The sequence below is a fragment of the Colletotrichum acutatum genome, assembly GCF_030867785.1.
Source record: "Colletotrichum acutatum strain CBS 112980 chromosome Unknown BDZ83scaffold_13, whole genome shotgun sequence".
NCBI lineage: Eukaryota > Fungi > Ascomycota > Sordariomycetes > Glomerellales > Glomerellaceae > Colletotrichum > Colletotrichum acutatum.
Window position 1 is genome coordinate 126,639 of NW_026849007.1, and position 18,499 is coordinate 145,137.

General features: G+C 53.5%; 4 protein-coding genes across 4 annotated transcripts; 3 read left to right on the forward strand and 1 right to left on the reverse strand.

Moving 5' to 3' along the window:
* Positions 1 to 77: 77 nt before the first annotated feature.
* On the forward strand, positions 78 to 1,830 carry BDZ83DRAFT_606603 (uncharacterized protein). The gene is made up of 2 exons (XM_060507391.1): positions 78 to 439; positions 493 to 1,830. Exon 2 carries the CDS (start codon positions 495 to 497, stop codon positions 1,530 to 1,532), a length of 1,038 nt encoding a protein of 345 aa, XP_060369129.1. The 5' UTR covers positions 78 to 439; positions 493 to 494; the 3' UTR covers positions 1,533 to 1,830.
* Positions 1,831 to 4,058: 2,228 nt separating this feature from the next.
* Positions 4,059 to 5,596, forward strand: BDZ83DRAFT_569250 (calcium/proton exchanger; the record flags this gene model as incomplete). Its single annotated transcript, XM_060504170.1, has 3 exons — positions 4,059 to 4,531; positions 4,584 to 4,790; positions 4,846 to 5,596. 3 exons carry the CDS (start codon positions 4,059 to 4,061, stop codon positions 5,594 to 5,596), a joined length of 1,431 nt encoding a protein of 476 aa, XP_060369130.1.
* Positions 5,597 to 6,244: 648 nt separating this feature from the next.
* On the reverse strand, positions 6,245 to 9,016 carry BDZ83DRAFT_569014 (uncharacterized protein; the record flags this gene model as incomplete). The annotated part of the gene is made up of 2 exons (XM_060504139.1): positions 6,245 to 7,158; positions 7,219 to 9,016. 2 exons carry the CDS (start codon positions 9,014 to 9,016, stop codon positions 6,245 to 6,247), a joined length of 2,712 nt encoding a protein of 903 aa, XP_060369131.1.
* A 2,933-nt stretch (positions 9,017 to 11,949) lies between these two features.
* Positions 11,950 to 15,969, forward strand: BDZ83DRAFT_569236 (MIF4G domain-containing protein; the record flags this gene model as incomplete). Its single annotated transcript, XM_060504167.1, has 7 exons — positions 11,950 to 11,968; positions 12,040 to 12,084; positions 12,152 to 14,199; positions 14,252 to 14,698; positions 14,749 to 15,033; positions 15,093 to 15,398; positions 15,457 to 15,969. 7 exons carry the CDS (start codon positions 11,950 to 11,952, stop codon positions 15,967 to 15,969), a joined length of 3,663 nt encoding a protein of 1,220 aa, XP_060369132.1.
* Between the last annotated feature and the right edge of the window lie 2,530 nt (positions 15,970 to 18,499).

Sequence of the window (18,499 nt, forward strand, 5' to 3'; positions counted from 1 at the left end):
GATCGCCTCTTGACTGCCTACAACCGCCCACGAACCGCCCTCTTTCGATTCCTCCTTTCTCGTCCTTATAAATAGCCCCCTTCTCATCCCTCTTCTCCCTCTTCTCATCTTCAACCCATAGCTACCACTCAAGCTTCCACCCAAAGGTTCAAGATACCTCTTCCATCATATCTTCCCTTTGCATTTTATTATACTGCAAGCGTCAAGAAGTCGATTGCACACATCAGATCCGAAGTTTTTTTTTGATCACCTTATCGAGGATATTGTTTTTCAGCTTCCATTCGTGGAACCTTTATCCTTTCCACTTCGCTTCCTTCCACCAAACCACTCGTCTAAGAAGACGCTTCATTTGAGCCGAATCAAGCCTTCTTTCGGTGTTCCACGCCCTCATCCCACACCAATACTATCATCTATCGACGGTCGAATCAGACCGCATTTAGTATGTCAATCCCTTTATGCCTCATCGAATGTTCTCACTAACTTTCGTGATAGAGATGGATCAGAACGTTGGTCGAAGACTTGCACCTCAGGATCAAGTTCTGGCGTCACACATGGCCCGGCTCGACCTGAAGAAAGACCAGGCTCGAAGTGCTCATGCCGCTCCTGCCATCGCCACAGCCGCTGTGCGTGGCAGCAGTGGGGGCAGCATGAGCAGCAGGAGCAGTAAGGGCGGTCTTGGTCGTGGCGGAAGCACAGTCAGAAGAGCGTCAGCTGCAAACTCTCACGACAACACTCTCGAAGCTGGCCCTGTTGACCAGCTGGTCTGTATTGACGCGGAACCTTCCAACACTAGTACAATGGCAAGAACAAGCCATGGCAGAGGCTTTGAAGCCATGCGTATGCTTGCTGAACAACGGGGCCAAGTCACGCATGCACCTCACGAACAAGTAATCTCGCGATTTGCAAAGGAGTTCTACAACCTACCATCCAATTATGCCGGCGACCCGTTGAACCTTCGCAACCAAAGCACACCAGTCAAAGACAACGAGAATACTGCGCTATTCATCACTGGGCTTCCGGCCAATTGCGATCATACTCTGCTGCTTAAAGCTGTTGCTGGCTGTGCTCCAGTAGGCAAAGTATACGCCACGGTCATCAACGCTCCAAAGCCGATTGAAGGCCGGCTTCTTACCGCAGCCAAGTTGGTATTTTTCAGCCGCGCTGGCGCCGAGAATTGCTTCAGGGCCATCAAGCAGAGAAGGCTCATTGTCGGAGGACTCCGTCCCAGAGTTGTCTGGAACCGGATCAAGTCGGCCGCACAGCCCAACAACAGCAGGTCCCGAGTCATCCTAATTCGAGGCCCATCTGAGCTGGTCAGGCGCGATGTGCTGGATCGCTGGTTCTCTAAGAAATTCAGTTACCAGACTGAGGATGTTTTAGAACGCCGAGTACCACAAGCCGGAGTCACAGTGCTTGAATGGCGGTTTGGAAGCTTCCGAGCCCAAGCGGAGGCCGCCACGATGTTCATGTGTGAAAACGAGCTCGACGGTACGAAGCTGGAATGGCGTTGGGGAGTGGACCCATGCGCCTGATCTCAAGCTCATGAAAGTACGGATAGAAGGGGTCGTAGAAGGACGGATTGAACGGCACGGGAGGTGCGGGAAGCCAGAAGGTTAATGTTGGTGAGGCTGGCTGGATGGAAGTGGATAATGTTTTGGGTGTTTTGGGCGTTTTGGGATTTCGTTTTTAGAAGAAAATACAACCAAAGACCCTTTTACGGTCAACCAAAAGAGGATGTGCACAAGGATATGCATTGGAAGCACAGAGGTGAATGCAGGCGGATCAAAGAAGCTTTTGCCAAGGGGCAAGCTGGGATGGAACGGTTCGCTCATCGCTCGTTGGGGTGTGGGAACCTACGCGTGGGAGAGAAGTGGAGGTGGAGATGCGATGTGCGACGGTGTCTCAGGCTGTGTGGACGCTCGTGGCATTGTTGCTTGGCTTTGTCGATGAGAGGACCCAGTTGTTCGTCTTGGGGAGATCCTAGTGTGAGTCTTTGCTCTTGGCTAGGTCTTGGCTCATATTGGCTTCATCTTGGTTTGACCTGGTTCGACTTTTGGTTTTTGCTTACTGTAGTAGGCTCAGATCGTAGGTTCTCGGAACGATGGGTGTTATAGGCCCAGGTCTCTTGGAGTTGAGCCTCCCCCGTTAGGTTCCTCGTAGCCCGTTCCCCCGTCTCCCTCAGCCCCCTCCTTGGTGTTGTGCGCGCGTTCCGTCAAAAGTCTGTGCTTGGCTGCCTCCCTCAGAAAGTTCAGGTGCCTTTACTCTGGAATTATTACTCCGTCCGAAAAAAAAAGTCAATTGTATGGACGGTGGTCCCTTGTTACTTCAGGGCGGGTTGCAGTTAGACGCATTGGACGCCCGTCTGCTGCATAACTTTGCCCAGATGTTGAGATTTTGGGAAAAAGCCTCGGTACATTACCGGGAACTAGGCGAACTTGATACAATCCGTAGACTGTACTACTCTACGAAGTAGAATGAAGAGACGGAGATGAGGATCGAGTGCCCCCATGTCAGCGTGGTCATTGATGACGGACACCTTTTGAAGAAAGATGATGAGAGCAGTGGCTGGATGCGCGTGGAACTCTGAGAATCTTGGAATGAAAGTCTTGGCACAATTTCGTTACTGGTGGAGGAAGAGGAAGGAAGACGTAGTGTGCAGCAGCGCCGTAAGGTACTCGCGAGTGGTCGTGGATCAGTGGATTAGGCTTGCTGGCGTTGCATTTCTATTGGAAAATGGCTCCGGGACTTTCATGGTCTTCAGGGGTCTGCGATAGCTTTGTGACGTCGTTTGGCGTCGCTGGCGTTGCTGGCATCGTCGGGCAGCTGCTTATCTGCACGACGTTTTGTCTTGGCGAATATTTCTCCCACGGTCTTTTCCCCCCTGCCTGCATTACCGCCAGTCTGTGAGTGGTTATCGCTTCTTTTTCGTGGTATACGGATAGGTACCTACTCCGTAGGCTGCAGCTGGACAACGCGAAGCAAAACAACAAACCTACCAAAACATGAAGCCTCGACACATGAATGGAACAGCTTCCCAGAAGCAGGGCGTGTCTTTCTGGTCTGTCTTCCTATCGTATCCGTACCTAGGGTCAAAATTCCAATTACCACCTCTCGCACGCGTCGTCGCATCCTCACACACGGACGGGAAAAGTATCTTGTACTTTTGGTTTCACGGCATTTCAGGCGGCGCCCGTCCAACAAGCCAGCTGGCCAGGTGTACCCATACACGCACACACGCACCACACGCCCGCCCGCTGCTTCTCTTCCCAAGTTTCCACTCGTCCAACAATGCACAGGGGGTTCTGTCAGAGCTCTTGGCATGACAGCAAGCCTGGCCGTGCCTTGATTCACCGACTCTCAATACGCCTCGAACTCTCTCTGTCTCCCTCTCCCCGTGCAAGGTTTCTCTCGCTAGAATCCAGTAGATGTGTACCTGCCTTTTCATCGGCTCCCCTTGCTACATATGCTATGAAGCCGAACATGTCACGAACTCTCTTGCTCTCTTTTGGATTGACGGCCTCCCTCACTTACACAACAAACAACAACAAGACAACATCTGCCTAGGTTCATACTCAGGTTCCCCCTTCTCACCGACTGGTCAGCAGCGAGAGAAAGCTCAAGTTGAAACGTACTCGCGCCGAAACCCCCAGGCCCGGTCCAGCCCAGCCCCCCCCCCCCCGGACAACCTTGAACACAAACCCCTGCTACCGCTACCGCTACCCGCGGCCACCAATCCACCACCGACCGACTGGACCACGTTGATCAAGACTGGGGAACGAGGGTCCTCACTTCTCTCCATCTCTCGAGAATCTGTTTATTATATCCCTCCCTCCCCCTTCTGCTGTTCGTCCAGCCACACTGTCAAAAGTCTTGGTATTGGGGCTTGTTCCACACTTCTTCACCGTCCCTTATCCCAGTGATACAACCTCGGTGTACCCGCCCTCTTCGACTTCATATAAGACGTACTTTCCGCCCTTACAGCATTGCCACTTCTTCCGAGTAAAGCACCTAGAAGTCATATAACGTCTAGACAAATATAGACACCTCAACTCGCCGTCATGTCGGCTCCGAGGTCACCCTACCGCCAGAGCTATAGATCGTCAACCGACGGACGATCGCGGCGACGAGAATCTAACCACCCCATCGTCCCTCCCGAGAAGGCACGCACTTCAAACTACTCCTCCCGCGGCGACGAGCTGCCGAGTCACAATGGGCACCTACACAGAAAACCTCCGCCAGGTAGCAAAGTCAGGGTCAAGCCGTCCGGCGAGAGTGGCCGCAGGGGCTTTCACCCCTTCAAGTTCCTCAAGATCTCCTGGAAATCATCAAGTCGAGCCTCCCTTCTCTGCAACTTTCTCTGGCCTTTCGTACCCGCCGCTTTTGCCGTTCGATACACTCGACCAAACGACCATGTCCTCATCTTCATCCTCACTTATATCGCCATGATCCCCTGTGCCAACATGGTTGGGTTCGCCGGCCAGGAGCTTTCTCGCAAAGTGAGCCACGTTTTTGGCGTGCTGATTGAGACGACGTGAGCAAAGTTCCGTTCTTTTGCACCTTGTGATGCTAATAGTAGTCGTTAGCTTTGGTTCCATTGTTGAAATCATCCTCTTCATGGTGCTACTCGCCGGAGACCAGTTTACCGTTATCAAGGCTGCCATTCTCGGTTCCATCTTGGCAACTATGCTCCTATGCCTGGGACTATGCTTCATTGCGGGTGGCATGCGAAGAGACGAGGCCGAGTTCAGTGAAGTCGTCAGTGAAGCCGGAAGCGGCTTGCTGCTTACAGCGTAAGTACTATCTACCGACTGACGGATAACACGCGATGCTAACAACTGTAACAAGAGGTGTTGCCCTAGCCATCCCGACGCTATTCGCCAACTCGCTCGAAAACCAGCTCACCGCCGAAGAACTCGGCAGCAAGACACGCCACATCTCGCGCATCGTATCCTGCCTCCTCGTCATCGCCTACGCCGTCTACGTCTACTTCCAGGCCCGAACCCACCACGGAATCTACGATGCCATCTTTGAGCACGACGAGCAGCGCGACCACGACAAGCGCAAGGACATCAACAAGCCCAAGCTAACGCTGACCGAGTGCCTCGTCGCCCTCGTCATCGCAATCACCCTCGTCACCTTCATGGCCATCTACCTCGTCGAGCAAATCGCCCCCATCGTCGAGCGACACAACATCTCGGACCCCTTCATGGGTCTCATCCTCGTGCCCCTCGTCGAGAAGGCCGCCGAGCACCTGACGGCCGTCGACGAGGCGTGGGATAACCAGATGAACTTTGCCCTGTCTCACGTCCTCGGCGCCACGCTGCAGACGGCCCTCTTCAACGCGCCGCTCGTCGTCATCGTCGCGTGGGGCCTACACAAGCACATGGACCTCGTCTTTGAGGTGTTCGATATCGGCATGCTCATCCTCGCCATCCTGACGGTTGGAAACTTCTTGAGGGATCAGAAGAGCAACTACCTCGAGGGATTCTTGAGCGTGACCATTTACGTTGCCATTGCCGTGGCTGCGTTTTATTACCCCAACCCGCCTGGTCACGGTGGTGCTGCCGAGGGTGGAAGTGCAGAAGGGGGCCACTGAGGCGGGCGAAGGGAAGGAAGCCTTGTGTTAGTACGAATGGAATAGGAAAGCGAAATAACGAAAGTCATGAAAGAAATGTACATAACTTGCTTTACGGGAAATGGTATCTACGGGTAGCAAACGGGTGTATAATCAAGAAAGACTGTTCCAATTGCAGGATCGTCAAAATCATTTCAATATTTGAATCGCTCAGAGTGGTATATATCTGCCAACTATCCACACACCCATCCATGTCGCGCGTGTAAGCCCAAGCAAGATCTCGGGGTGGGTGTGTCGTCTCCTTTTCTCCCGCGGAGATGTCCAAACACAAATACGCTGTTGAAAACAAAGAGACCCCGCTGATATGCGAAAAAAAAAAGTAGATGCCAGTCTTCCCAGCTTTGTTCGCCCCAGCCTAGAGGAAGTTTAGAGCAGATGACCGTTTTCCTTGCCGGAGATGCCTGATCATGTCGCACCTTTTTACTTTCTAGTATCGATGCTTGTCGTTGATACAAACTCCACCCACACCCCATCTAAGTACGGCCCGGCGCGGTGGCGGCTCTTGTCTGCTGACCAGGGGACCTGTGCCGAACTTCCGAGCTCCGTCGGCCCGGGTCACTTTGACGCACCTTTGGATGTAGGTTGGCTACCCTACTCCCCAGATGTTGCCTAGAAGAACAGTAGATCGTCTTCGTTCCATCCGAGGCTAGCAAGGCTGGCGCGCACCCCCTTCTCCAACGGCTCCGGTCCGCAGACGAGGACGAGCTCGTCGCCGCCGCCACCGCACCTGCCGACTTCCCTCTCGAAAAAAGTGCCGTCCATGCGACCCTTTAGCCCCGTCCACTCAGGTCCAGGTTTGGTGAGCGAGTACACCAGCCGACACTTGTCTGGCCCAGCGGTGGCGGTCATGGTGTCGAGCTCCGCGCGGCAGAGGATATCCTCCTCGACGCGGTTGCCGTCGAGAACGAGGCACGTCGTCGGGTCTGCCTCGTCCTTGAGGACGGCGCGGAGGACCTGGAAGATTGGCGTTATGCCGGAGCCGGCACAGATCATGACGAATCGTTTCACGGTGCGGTGTTTTCCAGAGATGGAGCACAGCCCCTTGCCGAGGTATTCGAATTTGCCAATGGGGCCCTTGAAGTCGACAAAGTGGCCGACGGGGATGGCGTCAAGGGCCTGCGTCATCTTACCGCCCGGCTGGCCGCCGGGGGTGTCGTAGTAGATCTTGACGAGGACGTGGAGTTGGCCCTTTTCGGTGCCCTCTGATATCGGGGTGTAGGCGCGGATGATGGCCTCGCGGGTGACGGGGTCGCGGAGACGCATCATGAGGTGCTGGCCGACGGGCAGGCCGGCGATTTGGTCGGCATGTTCGAGGGTGAAGGTGAAGATTTTGGTGTCGGAGGAGATCTTTGTCTTTTTCGAGAGGATGCCCTTCGTCCAGGTCTTTGACTGGAGGAAGACGGCGCGAGGGGAGGCTTGGGAGTCTTCTACTACGACCTCGCCTGCGCTTAGGATCTTTTGGGCTGCCGAGTCGAGGGTGCCGATGTGGTACTGGGGCATCATGGCCTTGGCGTTCTCGCTGTCTAGAGAGGAGAGCGTTAAAAGCAAGCCAACATTGGAGAAGGAGATTGCTGCGAACTTACGAATGGTCAGGAACTCTTCCGAGACGTCCTGTGCAGCTGCTCCAAAGATGGATGCTGCACCTCCCGGGTGGCCTTCCAAGAAAGGAGTGCCGTCGTACACCTCATTATTGACGACGAACCAAGGCTCCTCTTCGCCTTCATGCTGGCGCAGCTCGTCAATGGAAATGGCCCGCTTGACAGTGTCCTTGGTCATGCAGATTTCCTTAACGGGCTCCAGCTCGGTTGAGCTCCCGGTTTCGCCCTCTACCTTTTCGCCCCAGAATCCGTTGGCCAGGTTTCCTCCGGCCTTCTTGACACGGTCCATCCATCCGCCCGGCATGAGAGCTGGTTGCGTTGGGTGCTCGAAACGAAGATCATGGCCTTCTTTGTGGATGACCACCCTGAACCACGGATTGTTCATCATGCCCAGGACACTCCAGTACATGTCTCTCGGTTGCACCATCATGCCCTCGTCCATAGCGCGGACCATGACGTCCGCCGCATCCGCGAGCTGGGCTACGGGTATGTCCAAGTCCCAGAAGCACCAGCAGAAGCAGCTCTCTCTCCAGTCCATATCCACGCGGCCGCCGTAGAGAGTCTCGCCTTCGGGAGCGAGTCGGTACGTGTCTTCGGGGTAGTTAATGTTGGCGAGGAGCCAGGTCTTGCCACGGTCCAAACTTAATTCTACTCTAGTGATGCGTCGACCGCCACCGCCGTACGCGTATCCGCGAACCTTGTACGATTCTGGTCCGTTGGTCAATGATAGGACCTCGTCGTGCGCAGGGTAGCAGGTGGCGCTGTTCGTGTTGAGGTCGTAGATGGCGTAACGTTCATCTTTCCATACTTCGGGGAGGTCAGCGCTGGCGTCTGGCGAGACCATGGTAGGAAGCACGCGGTTGTCGTAAATATGATACCAGTTGTCGCTCGGCTCTTTGGTCACGATGATCTTCTTGAGCCACTTTACGCTTCTGCCGCCGATCTGCCCGGGAATGATGATGCGTACTGGCTTCCCGTGGTCGGGGTGCAGTAACTCGCCGTTCATGCGGTAACAGACGGTCACGCCGCGGTTAGGATCCATACACCAATTGAGCTTGATGCTAGTTCCATAGTATCCGTTGGGTAATTTATCGGCGCCCTCGAAACAGACGTATTTGGCGCCCCTCTTGGGCATCGCCTTGGCGAGCAGGTCGCCTATCGAGACACCGGTCCAGATGGCTGTTGACAGACCGGCGGCACCCCATGAGAAGCCCTTTGACTTCCTAACCATGTTCTGTTCTTTCCGGCGGTTTCCAGCACATACGAGGGTGACGGGATAGGTGATCTGCTCGTAGTCTGAGATGAGGTCTCTGAGTGTCATCTTGATAGGGTTCTCGACCAGGCCCTCGACAGTGAACTCCCAGTCAAACATGTCTTCGTCCTCGACCTTTGGCACTGGGCCGTGGTTGCGTACATAGTGCAAGTCTTTCGTGGTAATGAAACCTTCGTCGTACAGCTCGCTAAGAGGGGCCTCGACGTTGAAGGGGTGAAGCCCCGTCAGGCGTATTAGTCGGGGATCTCTGGTGACATGACTGTCGGGTGTCTTGAGGTCTTCGGTGAGGACCTTGTTGACTCTAGACTTGGGAGGTAGGGGATATGTGCGAGGGCCCTCGACGATGACCTCGTCTAACAAGCACCCTGATATTGAGCAGTCTGATCCGCCGTCAACGCTATAAGACTGACCCTCTCTTACTGTCGTTGCAGGACTGGGAGGAAAGCTGAGCTCTTTCTTGGCGTGTGGTTCTCGTAAAGATGTTGACGTAGGGGTAGGGAGAACATCCATGGTTGACGATGATGGTTGGGCGTACGACTGATAGGCGTTATGAGGAAGATTGAATGAAGTTGAGCAGGATAAGCGTCCGGGGTAATAGTTGTATCAGCCGTTAATGATAATCACAAGCCAGCCATGAAACTGCTTAGGCGCTAGGCAAGATACAATCAACTGTCAACCCGGAAAACAAGGCTCGATGCAAGATCGCTATGAGGTAGAGTAGATGGCTAGAAATCACGAGAGAAAAGAGAAAATCTACGAACGCCGGGCAAGGATGGAATAAGTAACAGTGATGAGTGGGTTGGGTTGGTGGAGGTGAGAATTGGATTTCCTGGGGCCGGAGTTTGGTGTCTGTGGTGTGGGCAGGCCGGACGCACGACAGGGGGCGAGGGGATGGGGAATTGCTGCATGACATGACATGGCATGGCATGGCAAGTGCAAGGCCAAAGATTTAAGGCCTTGCTTGGGGATGGGGTGGAATAGTACAACATGGCATCATCAGATGAAAGTGACGCTAAGATAAAGGCTCACCGGGAGACCTAAAGGCCGTGGACAAGCAGGATCATCTCTCCGAGAATTGCGCTGACGGCTGGACAGGAAGGTATACAGTACCTACCTAATTAGAAAAAGAGACAGTCCCGTCCGTGTACAGGACCTGCGGTGCCATATTCCATCCTCACCAAATACTCTTAGCTTGGGTGCCCTCGTTGGCCTTGGTCAAAGTGTCGTGTAAGTGAGCAGACGATTCGCCGGCGAATAAGATCGACCAGACGGTTCGGAACCTGGCAACTTACCTTATTCGACGGGTACGAGACGGCGTGCGGCGAGGAGATGCAACTTTCTAGCTAGGAAGGGAGTGGGCTCAAGTGTTGAAGAGTTCCGCGGAGGAAAGACACACACTGACACTACTGGCATGCTGGAGCGGGATTCTTATCAGTTGCTCGCGTCATTCTTCTCTTGGACAGTTTGACGTTGGCGGTTGGACTGATGCTATTGGGGCGATAAGGGCACAAAGCAACGGACGAGGGAAATCTCAGCGGAGATGCTTAATTCAACTTTTTTTTATCTCCCTCTCCTTCAGTCTATCGGCTCGGTATTTCGCGGCACTGGATTGGTCAAATGATTCGAATGGAACCCCGATCGGGATCCACGCCCCTGGGCCCGGGAAAGGCCCGTGGAAAATGTGTTGAAAAGGTCCCGGATCGGGGGAATTCTCAAAGTTCAAGAGACCCGGCACCCTTGTCCGTCCGGTTGGCCGCCGCATCCAAGAGCCGTACTTACTTTCATACACCAGGCCGAACCTCATCGTGTTCATACACCGTTATCATTCTTCATGTTTAGAGACGGCATTTGATCTTTCGATGCAACTGCTACACCAGGTATCATCGGATCAGGCTTGCATTCATCAATTTAGCAAGCCTTCATCTGTCGTTGGGCTAGGTCTTTTGACCCCGTCATCCTAGGGTCATTATCGTGGCGCGTCGCACAGCTTGACACCCATCACGACGGTTTGCGGAGATTTCTCTCGTGTTGCCTGTAACACTCATGTCGTGGCTCACGATCAGCCTCGCCCGCGAATGTGGCAATATGAAGTCTTGAGCAACATCGTGGCTGCTAGTGAATGACTTGTCAACCTTCGCTACGTACCATCTGATCCTATAGAAAATGGTGTGACTCAACGTAGTAGAGCCTTGAATGAGGCCAGAAGTCTGGACCAGCCACACCTTCAGAGTTTGTGCTTTCGCATTGCGTAAAGTTTTAGTAAGAAACGACATGTGTGATGTTGTGGCTGATTTGTCGATAACAGGATTGGCAGACTTGCTTTCTTGATCCTGGCATGTCCGTCATTGGCCAATTGAGACGGTGATTCGTGGGAACTTCAAATCAAATATGTTGACATTAGACCTGTGCTCGTATCTTGCTTCATTTTCCCCTCAAAGGCAACATGTCTCACGGCTGGGTCCGTGAGTGGGGATGGAGGCATTCCATGAAGCCACAGAAATGGGCTTCGAAACCTCATGTTTCCCATATTTGGCATAAGATTTTCGGATTCTTTAAAAGACACTCTGAAGCCAAGTGGGACATGGGAATTTCTCCTTCAGCTGAGTGACATGACTGAACCTCAAGAAGCTGTCTCTTCCCGTTCATACCGTCCTTCCACTTTCGCATCAACGTAAATCCTTCCGATAATACTCCAGGCTCAATCCAATACCCTATATAGGTATCCGTAGCATGGAGGTATGTAAATATGGAGCCACGGGGACAGGTTTTCCATGGTGAATGTTGGAAGTGGACCTGTGAGGTAAACGACAAAGGTACCCAAAGCGCCGGGTCATGACGCTCACCGCCCGGACCGCCTAGATGACCGTGAAATGCGGCATCCAAGGCGGCAAATCAGATGCTACCTTGGGTGCCTGCCCACCTAAGCTATAGGCCACCCACAGCAGGAACCATGCGCTAAGTAGGTTGCTCCCTCCGAAACTCTCACTGCAAGGCGCCTGTGCAGCCTTCCATTGCACACCTGGAGGGCTTTCCGCGACCTTCCTGAATCTCCAAGGCCACTACTCCGTACCCAAAATCCGCTAAACACAACCGCCACCGTCGCTGCCCTGACTTCCCTTGTGCAGATCCAGCAGAGACAGGCAACCCAAACGGCTCCTCACCTTCACCTCAGGTCCAGAATTCTCTCAGCACCGCCAATACAATCGCCAACGACACCATTCACGCAAACCCGAACCGACACGACCACTTGCCCCCCCAGGCAAGGCCTGCCGCTGCGAACAATCTTACCGATGCCGGCCCATGTTGACGCGCAGAGTCACATTCGTTTACAACACTCGATCCCATAGCACCAGCTCCCGACATCATCAGTGCCATCCTGCCCTATGTAGCGCCCGTCCGCTTTCAACCCTTGCATATACAACACTCGATTCTCACGATCCGCCATGGATCGTGCCAGGAAGCGTCAGTTCCGCCCTCTCGCCCGCCCGCCGCCTTCTCTTCTACTATTAGGCATCTTGCTAACAATCACTCAGGTGAATTGCGCTCCTTGAATACCCGCGCTTGGGATGGCGAGCAAGGTTCGTATAGCTGGTTCAGACCCCACCATGCCCAACACCCCTCCTCTGACTTGATTCTCCTTCACAGATCTGTTTGCTGTCAGCAAATCTCTCGATTCATCTCTCAAGAAGAATACCGCCTTCATCAAGCGCCTTCGAACCGCCGTATCAGCCGCGACCCTAAACACCTTCCTCCAAGAGATCCGCACCCTCAGCCTGCACAAGTACCTCTCCGAAATCGTCTCTGCCTGCTTCGAGGGCCTATGCAGACTCAAGTCCCCCGGCGAGATCGAAGCCGGCGTCGAAATCGTCAGCGCTCTACACCAGCGCTTTGGTCCCAGCGAGTTTACCGAATACCTAGGATGGCTGCTTGGGAAGGGAATGGCAACGCCCGACAAGAGCTTGCTCAAGTCGTTGACACCCGAGGTTCGCGAGAAGGAGGAGAAAGAGCGCTTGACGCGCCAGCGTGTGCTCTTGCGCATTGTCACCGAGCTTTGGCTTGTTGATGTTCTGCGAACTCTCGATGACGTTACAAGACCAGACGATGCCACCAAGGGTGCTACGGGCAAGGTCGCTGAGCTGAAGCCTAGAGCGCAGGCAAACAGGAGCGGTGCTACCGAGCCCTTCCCGCTCGAGGTACTGAAGGATCTGCTTGGCCATGATCGGGAACACGTAAACCTGCCTCTACTCGTCATCTTCGTAAAGGCCTTCAGCTGGGATATCTTGGGCGTCAAGTCTACGGCTGCCGAGGGACGAAAGACAGTTGAGGAGGACGGCGCGACCAAGACTGCGAACGGAATTGCGCACGGAGAGAGTGGCGGCGAAGACCAAGTTATCGACACCGAAGATCAGCCGTTCACGCCTCCTGAGCTCCAGGAGAAGTTCAAGACTATCCTTAAAAAGTACTTTGAGGACGTCAAGAGCCATGTCGTTCGAGACCAAAAATCGATCCATTCTCAAGCTCGCCGCAATGCTGAGGCCTACGTCAAGTCGGGCGAAGTCTTTGAAGATCGCCAGGCCAACTTTGAAAAGCAAATGAAGGCCCAGGAGCGGCTGGTAGCCAATGCCCAGGCCATCGCTGACGCCATTGGCGCTGATATGCCTGATCTCAAGGAGAGCGATGACTCGTTGGCCAACACCAATGGCTCAATCGGTCTGGTCAAGGCCGGCGACTATCTTCGTGGCCTTGGTGACGGTGCTGGTATTTGGGAAGACGAAGATGAGCGACGCTTCTACGAAAATCTCGTCGACCTGAAGGGCAAAGTTCCGGGCATTCTTTTGGACGACGGTAAGAAGAAGAAGTCCGATAACGAGGAGCAAGTGGGCAGGAAAGTAGAAGTTACCGATGCACCGGAAACTCCCAAAGTCCCGGACGCAGCCGAAGACCAGTCCACCTCCATTGCCAACAAGACGATTGGCGCTCAGGTGGACGCAGTGTTGGCTCGCTTGCCAGATCTCACCAACAAGGACGTGATTGACCAAGCCGCTATCGACTTCTGCTATCTCAACTCGAAAGCCTCTCGCAACAGACTGATCAAGGCTTTGACTGAAGTCCCCAAAGGTCGCGGCGACCTGTTGCCGTCATGGGCCAGGCTCGCTGCCACTCTGGGCAGATACATGCCGGATATCCCCAAAGGTCTCGTCGACTATCTTGATGCCGAGTTTCGCAGTCTGCAGAGACGAAAGGACAAAGACTTCCTGGGCCAAGTACGCTTGAGCAATATTCGCTACCTTGCTGAATTGACCAAATTTGGCATCGTCCCGGAGCATGTTGTGTTTCATTGTCTCAAGGTCAGCCTCGACGACTTCTCTAGGATGAACATCGAGATCATCTGCAATCTCTTAGAGAACTGCGGGCGATACCTCCTGCGGAACCCGGAGACTTCACCACGCATGGCAACCTTTCTCGAGACATTGCAACGCAAGAAGTCTGTCCAGCACATTGGCCAAGCCGAACGCATGCTCATTGAGAACGCCGTCTACTACGTTGACCCTCCTGACCGGCCAGCCATTCAACAAAAGGAGCGCACTCCCATGGAGCTGTTTATTCGCAAGTTGATCTATATGGATATGACTAAGCGTAATTACAGTAAGGTCTTGAAGCAGATTCGCAGACTCCACTGGGAGGAGGCCGAGGTAGGTCGATATTGATCTTTGCCGTGTCGTCAGATGTTAACCATATGTCAAGGTCGTCACCATTCTTGAAAAGGTTTTCTCCAAGCCGGGCAAAGTCAAGTACGGCAATATCCATCTTCTCGCAATTCTCCTCAGCGCAATCTACCGGTACCACCCAGCTTTCGTTGTCAGGGTTATTGACACTGTCATGGAGTCGATCAGCTTCGGGCTGGAGCAGAACGACTTCAAGTTCTACCAGCGAAGGATTTCTGAGGTCAAGTACATTGGTGAACTCTACAACTACCGAATGGTTGAGCATCCGGTCGTCTTCGACACCATGTACAAGATCATGACTTTTGGCCATGGTGGTCCGCCCATTCCTGGTCGACTGAATCATTTTGATTTGCCCGATGATTTCTTCCGTATTCGTCTGATTGCGACTATCTTGGAGACCTGTGGCATGTACTTTGCCAAGGGTGCGGCTGGCAAGAAGTTGGACTACTTCTTGTCGTTCTTCCAGGTTTGTTCCTTTGGACTTGGCGCTGCTTCCTGTTGACTAATACATGATAGTACTATATCTACACCAAGCAGTCGCTGCCCATGGATATCGAGTTCATTGTTCAAGACACTTTCGCCCTTACACGACCGCAGTGGAAATTGGCAACTAACCTCGAAGAGGCTTCCAAAGCATTCCAACTTGCCATAGCTCAGGACCAAAAGGTTTCGGGAGCTGACAAGACGCTCGAGGCCGATGATGCATCCATTGGGTCATCTTCGGACGATGAGGATGGAGATGAACACTTGCCTGAGCCCGAAGCTGACGAAGAAGAGTCTGGTTCCGACGAAGATGCCGAAGTAAGAGAATCGACTAGGCCGTGCTGGCCCAAGCCGTTGCTGATTAGTCTTACGAATAGGATAACGACGTCGACATGTCTCACGCTGACTCCGACAGCGAGGATGAGGCCATCGTGGTTACTCGTCAGCAGGAACAAGTTGATCCGGAAGCCGAGGCCGAGTTTGAACGTGAATACGCTAAGATGATGGCCGAGAGTCTGGAATCTCGAAAGTTCGAGCGCAAACCCTTGTTCGACGTGCCACTGCCCGTCCGCGGCAAAAGCAAGGATCCAGCAACAGCAGCCGACCCTGGAGATACTGGTGTCCCCACTCCAAGTAGCACCATGGCCTTTTCGCTCTTGACGAAGAAGGGCAACCGGCAGCAGGTGGGTGAAGCTGTGGTGGGTTGAGTGCAGTTATCAGCTTGACTAACACGCTTCGCAGACGCGGACCGTGGAACTTCCTTCCGACTCAACATTTGCTGTGGCTATGAAAACTCAGCAACAAGCCGAAAGAGAGGAGCAGCAACGCATCAAGAACCTTGTGTTGAACTATGATCTTCGCGAGAGCGAGGACCAGGATGGTAACGACTGCCCAAAACCAATTAAAGGACACCTAGATATTCACATCCCCCAAGCAGGCCACGAGAAGCCAACTTCCTATCACCACAATCGAACAGATCGCGGAAAAGACCGTGGCGGACAACGGGTTCGCAAGCTTCAGCTAAGTGACGTTGATTGGTATGAGTCATCAACCAAGCGTGGAAACTATTTTGCGCGGGCGCATCCTCCTCGCTCCGACTGGGACGTAGAAGCTGGTAACGATGTAGAGCAATCAGAGACTTCTCCAACACATCGTCACGGCACTGTTCACAAGCGTCACATGTCGGCCATGCATTCTACGCCCAGACCAGGAGATCGGAAGGAACAGCCTCGCCGGGTTCGCAAGTGCCAGTAGAGTTTGCTAACGAAGGGGAAACCTCGCTTCCACAACAGGACGTGAAGAACGCACCATCATACAGAACTAGGTTCTGAGGATACACTTTATTGCAGTCTACCAGACGCCACCAACATAACCCGCTGGAGGTTGCCGCAACTGCCAAGATTTCAAGGTGCAGGATGGCTCCTGGGGCTCTTATCGAGGCAGACAATCCATGCGAGGCACCAAACGCGGCCGAGTATACCCTCGTCATCGGAGCCTACCAGAAAAGCCTACCCAATGAGCTTTTCAGGCTCGCAACACTCCACGATCTAGCCGAGATCCATGGCAAACTGACAAGTAGATGAGCCAAGCTACGATCGACAATAGTTTGTAACCTGAGGATTCATATGGATGAAGAGACATGGGTTGCAAGGATGGCCAGTCACCGGCTAGATCGTAGTTCGTGCGTGAAGGTGACGATGAAGGAGGAGCGAGGAATGCCAGGTGGAATGGATGGGTGCAAAGCAGATCTTTACCACATCAGCCAAGCAAGTGGGCACAGTACCTATAAGATCTGAAGCAATCGCTCTGAGGTGGTTGATTGATTGACCCCGGGATTACTGCCGCCTTTTCCTTTAGAGAGGAGAATTCCCACATTCAACATTCTTTTGATAGAGAGAAGTAGATGTCCAATATCGAGAAAGGTAACAGACGCGTGCGCAGACAGGCTTGGCTATCGTCGCCAGTGCCTCTTCCGAATCGGGACAGGAAATTCTGATCGTATTCATTTCTCACGTGTAAATCTGGCCAGATGAAATTCTCACGGCGGCACGGCGAAAGGAAGGATAACGTAGTTGGGATTTTGGGGCAGTGCATTGTAGCGAAGTGGCTGACAGCCTGGTCTTGTACACTTACAGGATTTGCAGCTGGAATCGCTTGGTCCGTTGGCCAGAATCTTGAACCAGATGGTTGCGGGTGTGGCTTACAGTCGACCCGATGTGTGGTTCGAGAGTTGATGCGAAGTGGAGTGGAGCATCGTGGCACTGGTCGACGGTGCTAGATCTGATGCAACTCGATGGTGCTTCTTGGCAAGCATTAGCTGTGGGCAAGAGGAAATACGAAGTGCACATGTTTCAGTTGGCACAGGCAGTACCATTTCTTGGAAAGGGTGCCATCGTTCGTTTCACCTTGGGAGAAATCCCTAGGCTGACGTTGCATCGTATGTAGTCGATGCTGGCCAGTCGAACCTCGATGAAAAGAATTTTGTTTCTCGTTTTGCGGCAGGAAACGCCCCGACAACAGCATGCTGTGCATTTGGCGCTGCCATTGTTGCCACGCAGCTGTTCAGCAGAATTGCACCGCGACTGCAGCCGCGACCGGACGTTGAAGGACCTACGTCCGGTGGACGCAAGACGGGCTGCAAGAAAACCGAAGGTGTGCTCCGAGGTTCATGCAGGTCGAAAGTGTATATCTACAGCCTGGGCGATTGCAAAAGACGAACAGGACCCTGTGCGCGTGTCGAAGCCGATGGCGACAGCTTGACATGGCTGGGCAACACTATTGAGCCGAACCTTGACCTTGTTTGTGCATAAGCTCGCTTCATTCGTCCGATGTCGAGGTTCTCACGACGCCTACCTCAACTAAGGTATCGCAAACGGAGAGGGAGGTAGCTGATGTAGTGTATCTGGCGGACTTGGCCGATATGCTCCAAGCCAGTGCCGAGTAAAAATGCTGACAATTCGTGACTGACAACAACGACATGTCGCTCTCGCACTTGAGGTGGTTGATGAAATTACTAGGCACACAAGTCGAAACTTGCGTCGGCGGCGGCGGCGGGCGATCGCGTGGCAAATTAAGACTGCAAACAACTATCTGTCGCCTGCGTGATGCCATCTTCGAGCGGGTTGGAGATGAATGGGAGTAGGAGCGCGTATCCATAGAGGGGTGGCCTAGAAGCGGGTGGGGGGTGAGCGAGGCACGCGTGGACGTATGGCGCCGTTGTCCCAGTGTGTCCTGAAATATCACATTCCGGCTGATCCTGGGTTGCTCGGACGTCCACGGACGTCTTGGGGTGGAATCTGTATGGTACCATGTCTATATCCACCGGCTAGGTAAGAGATGTTCAGCACCGACCACGGCAACCCTGAAGCCTACCTTAGGCTAGGCGACGGGGAGATGGGGGGATCAGTAGAAGAGGATTCGAGAGAATTCAGGGACGTGAGGAAGAAGGAGGCGGAGTCTCGCTGTGGAAAGTGGTTTTGAATCGAGATATCGGTACTAAGCTTGAAGTCAGGTACCTGCCTTGGGATGCTGCCGGAGTTGGAGTAGATGATTTGGAAGATGGTTGTGTGGACTGTGGAAGAGGTTGAATGCGGCCCGTCCAGCATGGTTCTGGCCCGAAAATAGACGGCATCATTCGTGGTTGCATGGCCGTGGATATCGGAGAATTTCGTCTCTTTCCTGAATCCTCATCGACTTTGGAGAAGTGAAATAAGACAAGCGCGATGGATGTTTTGGGAAAGAGTTCCCCACAGGCGCCGGGATCGTCGTCGACCAGATTGGCTGC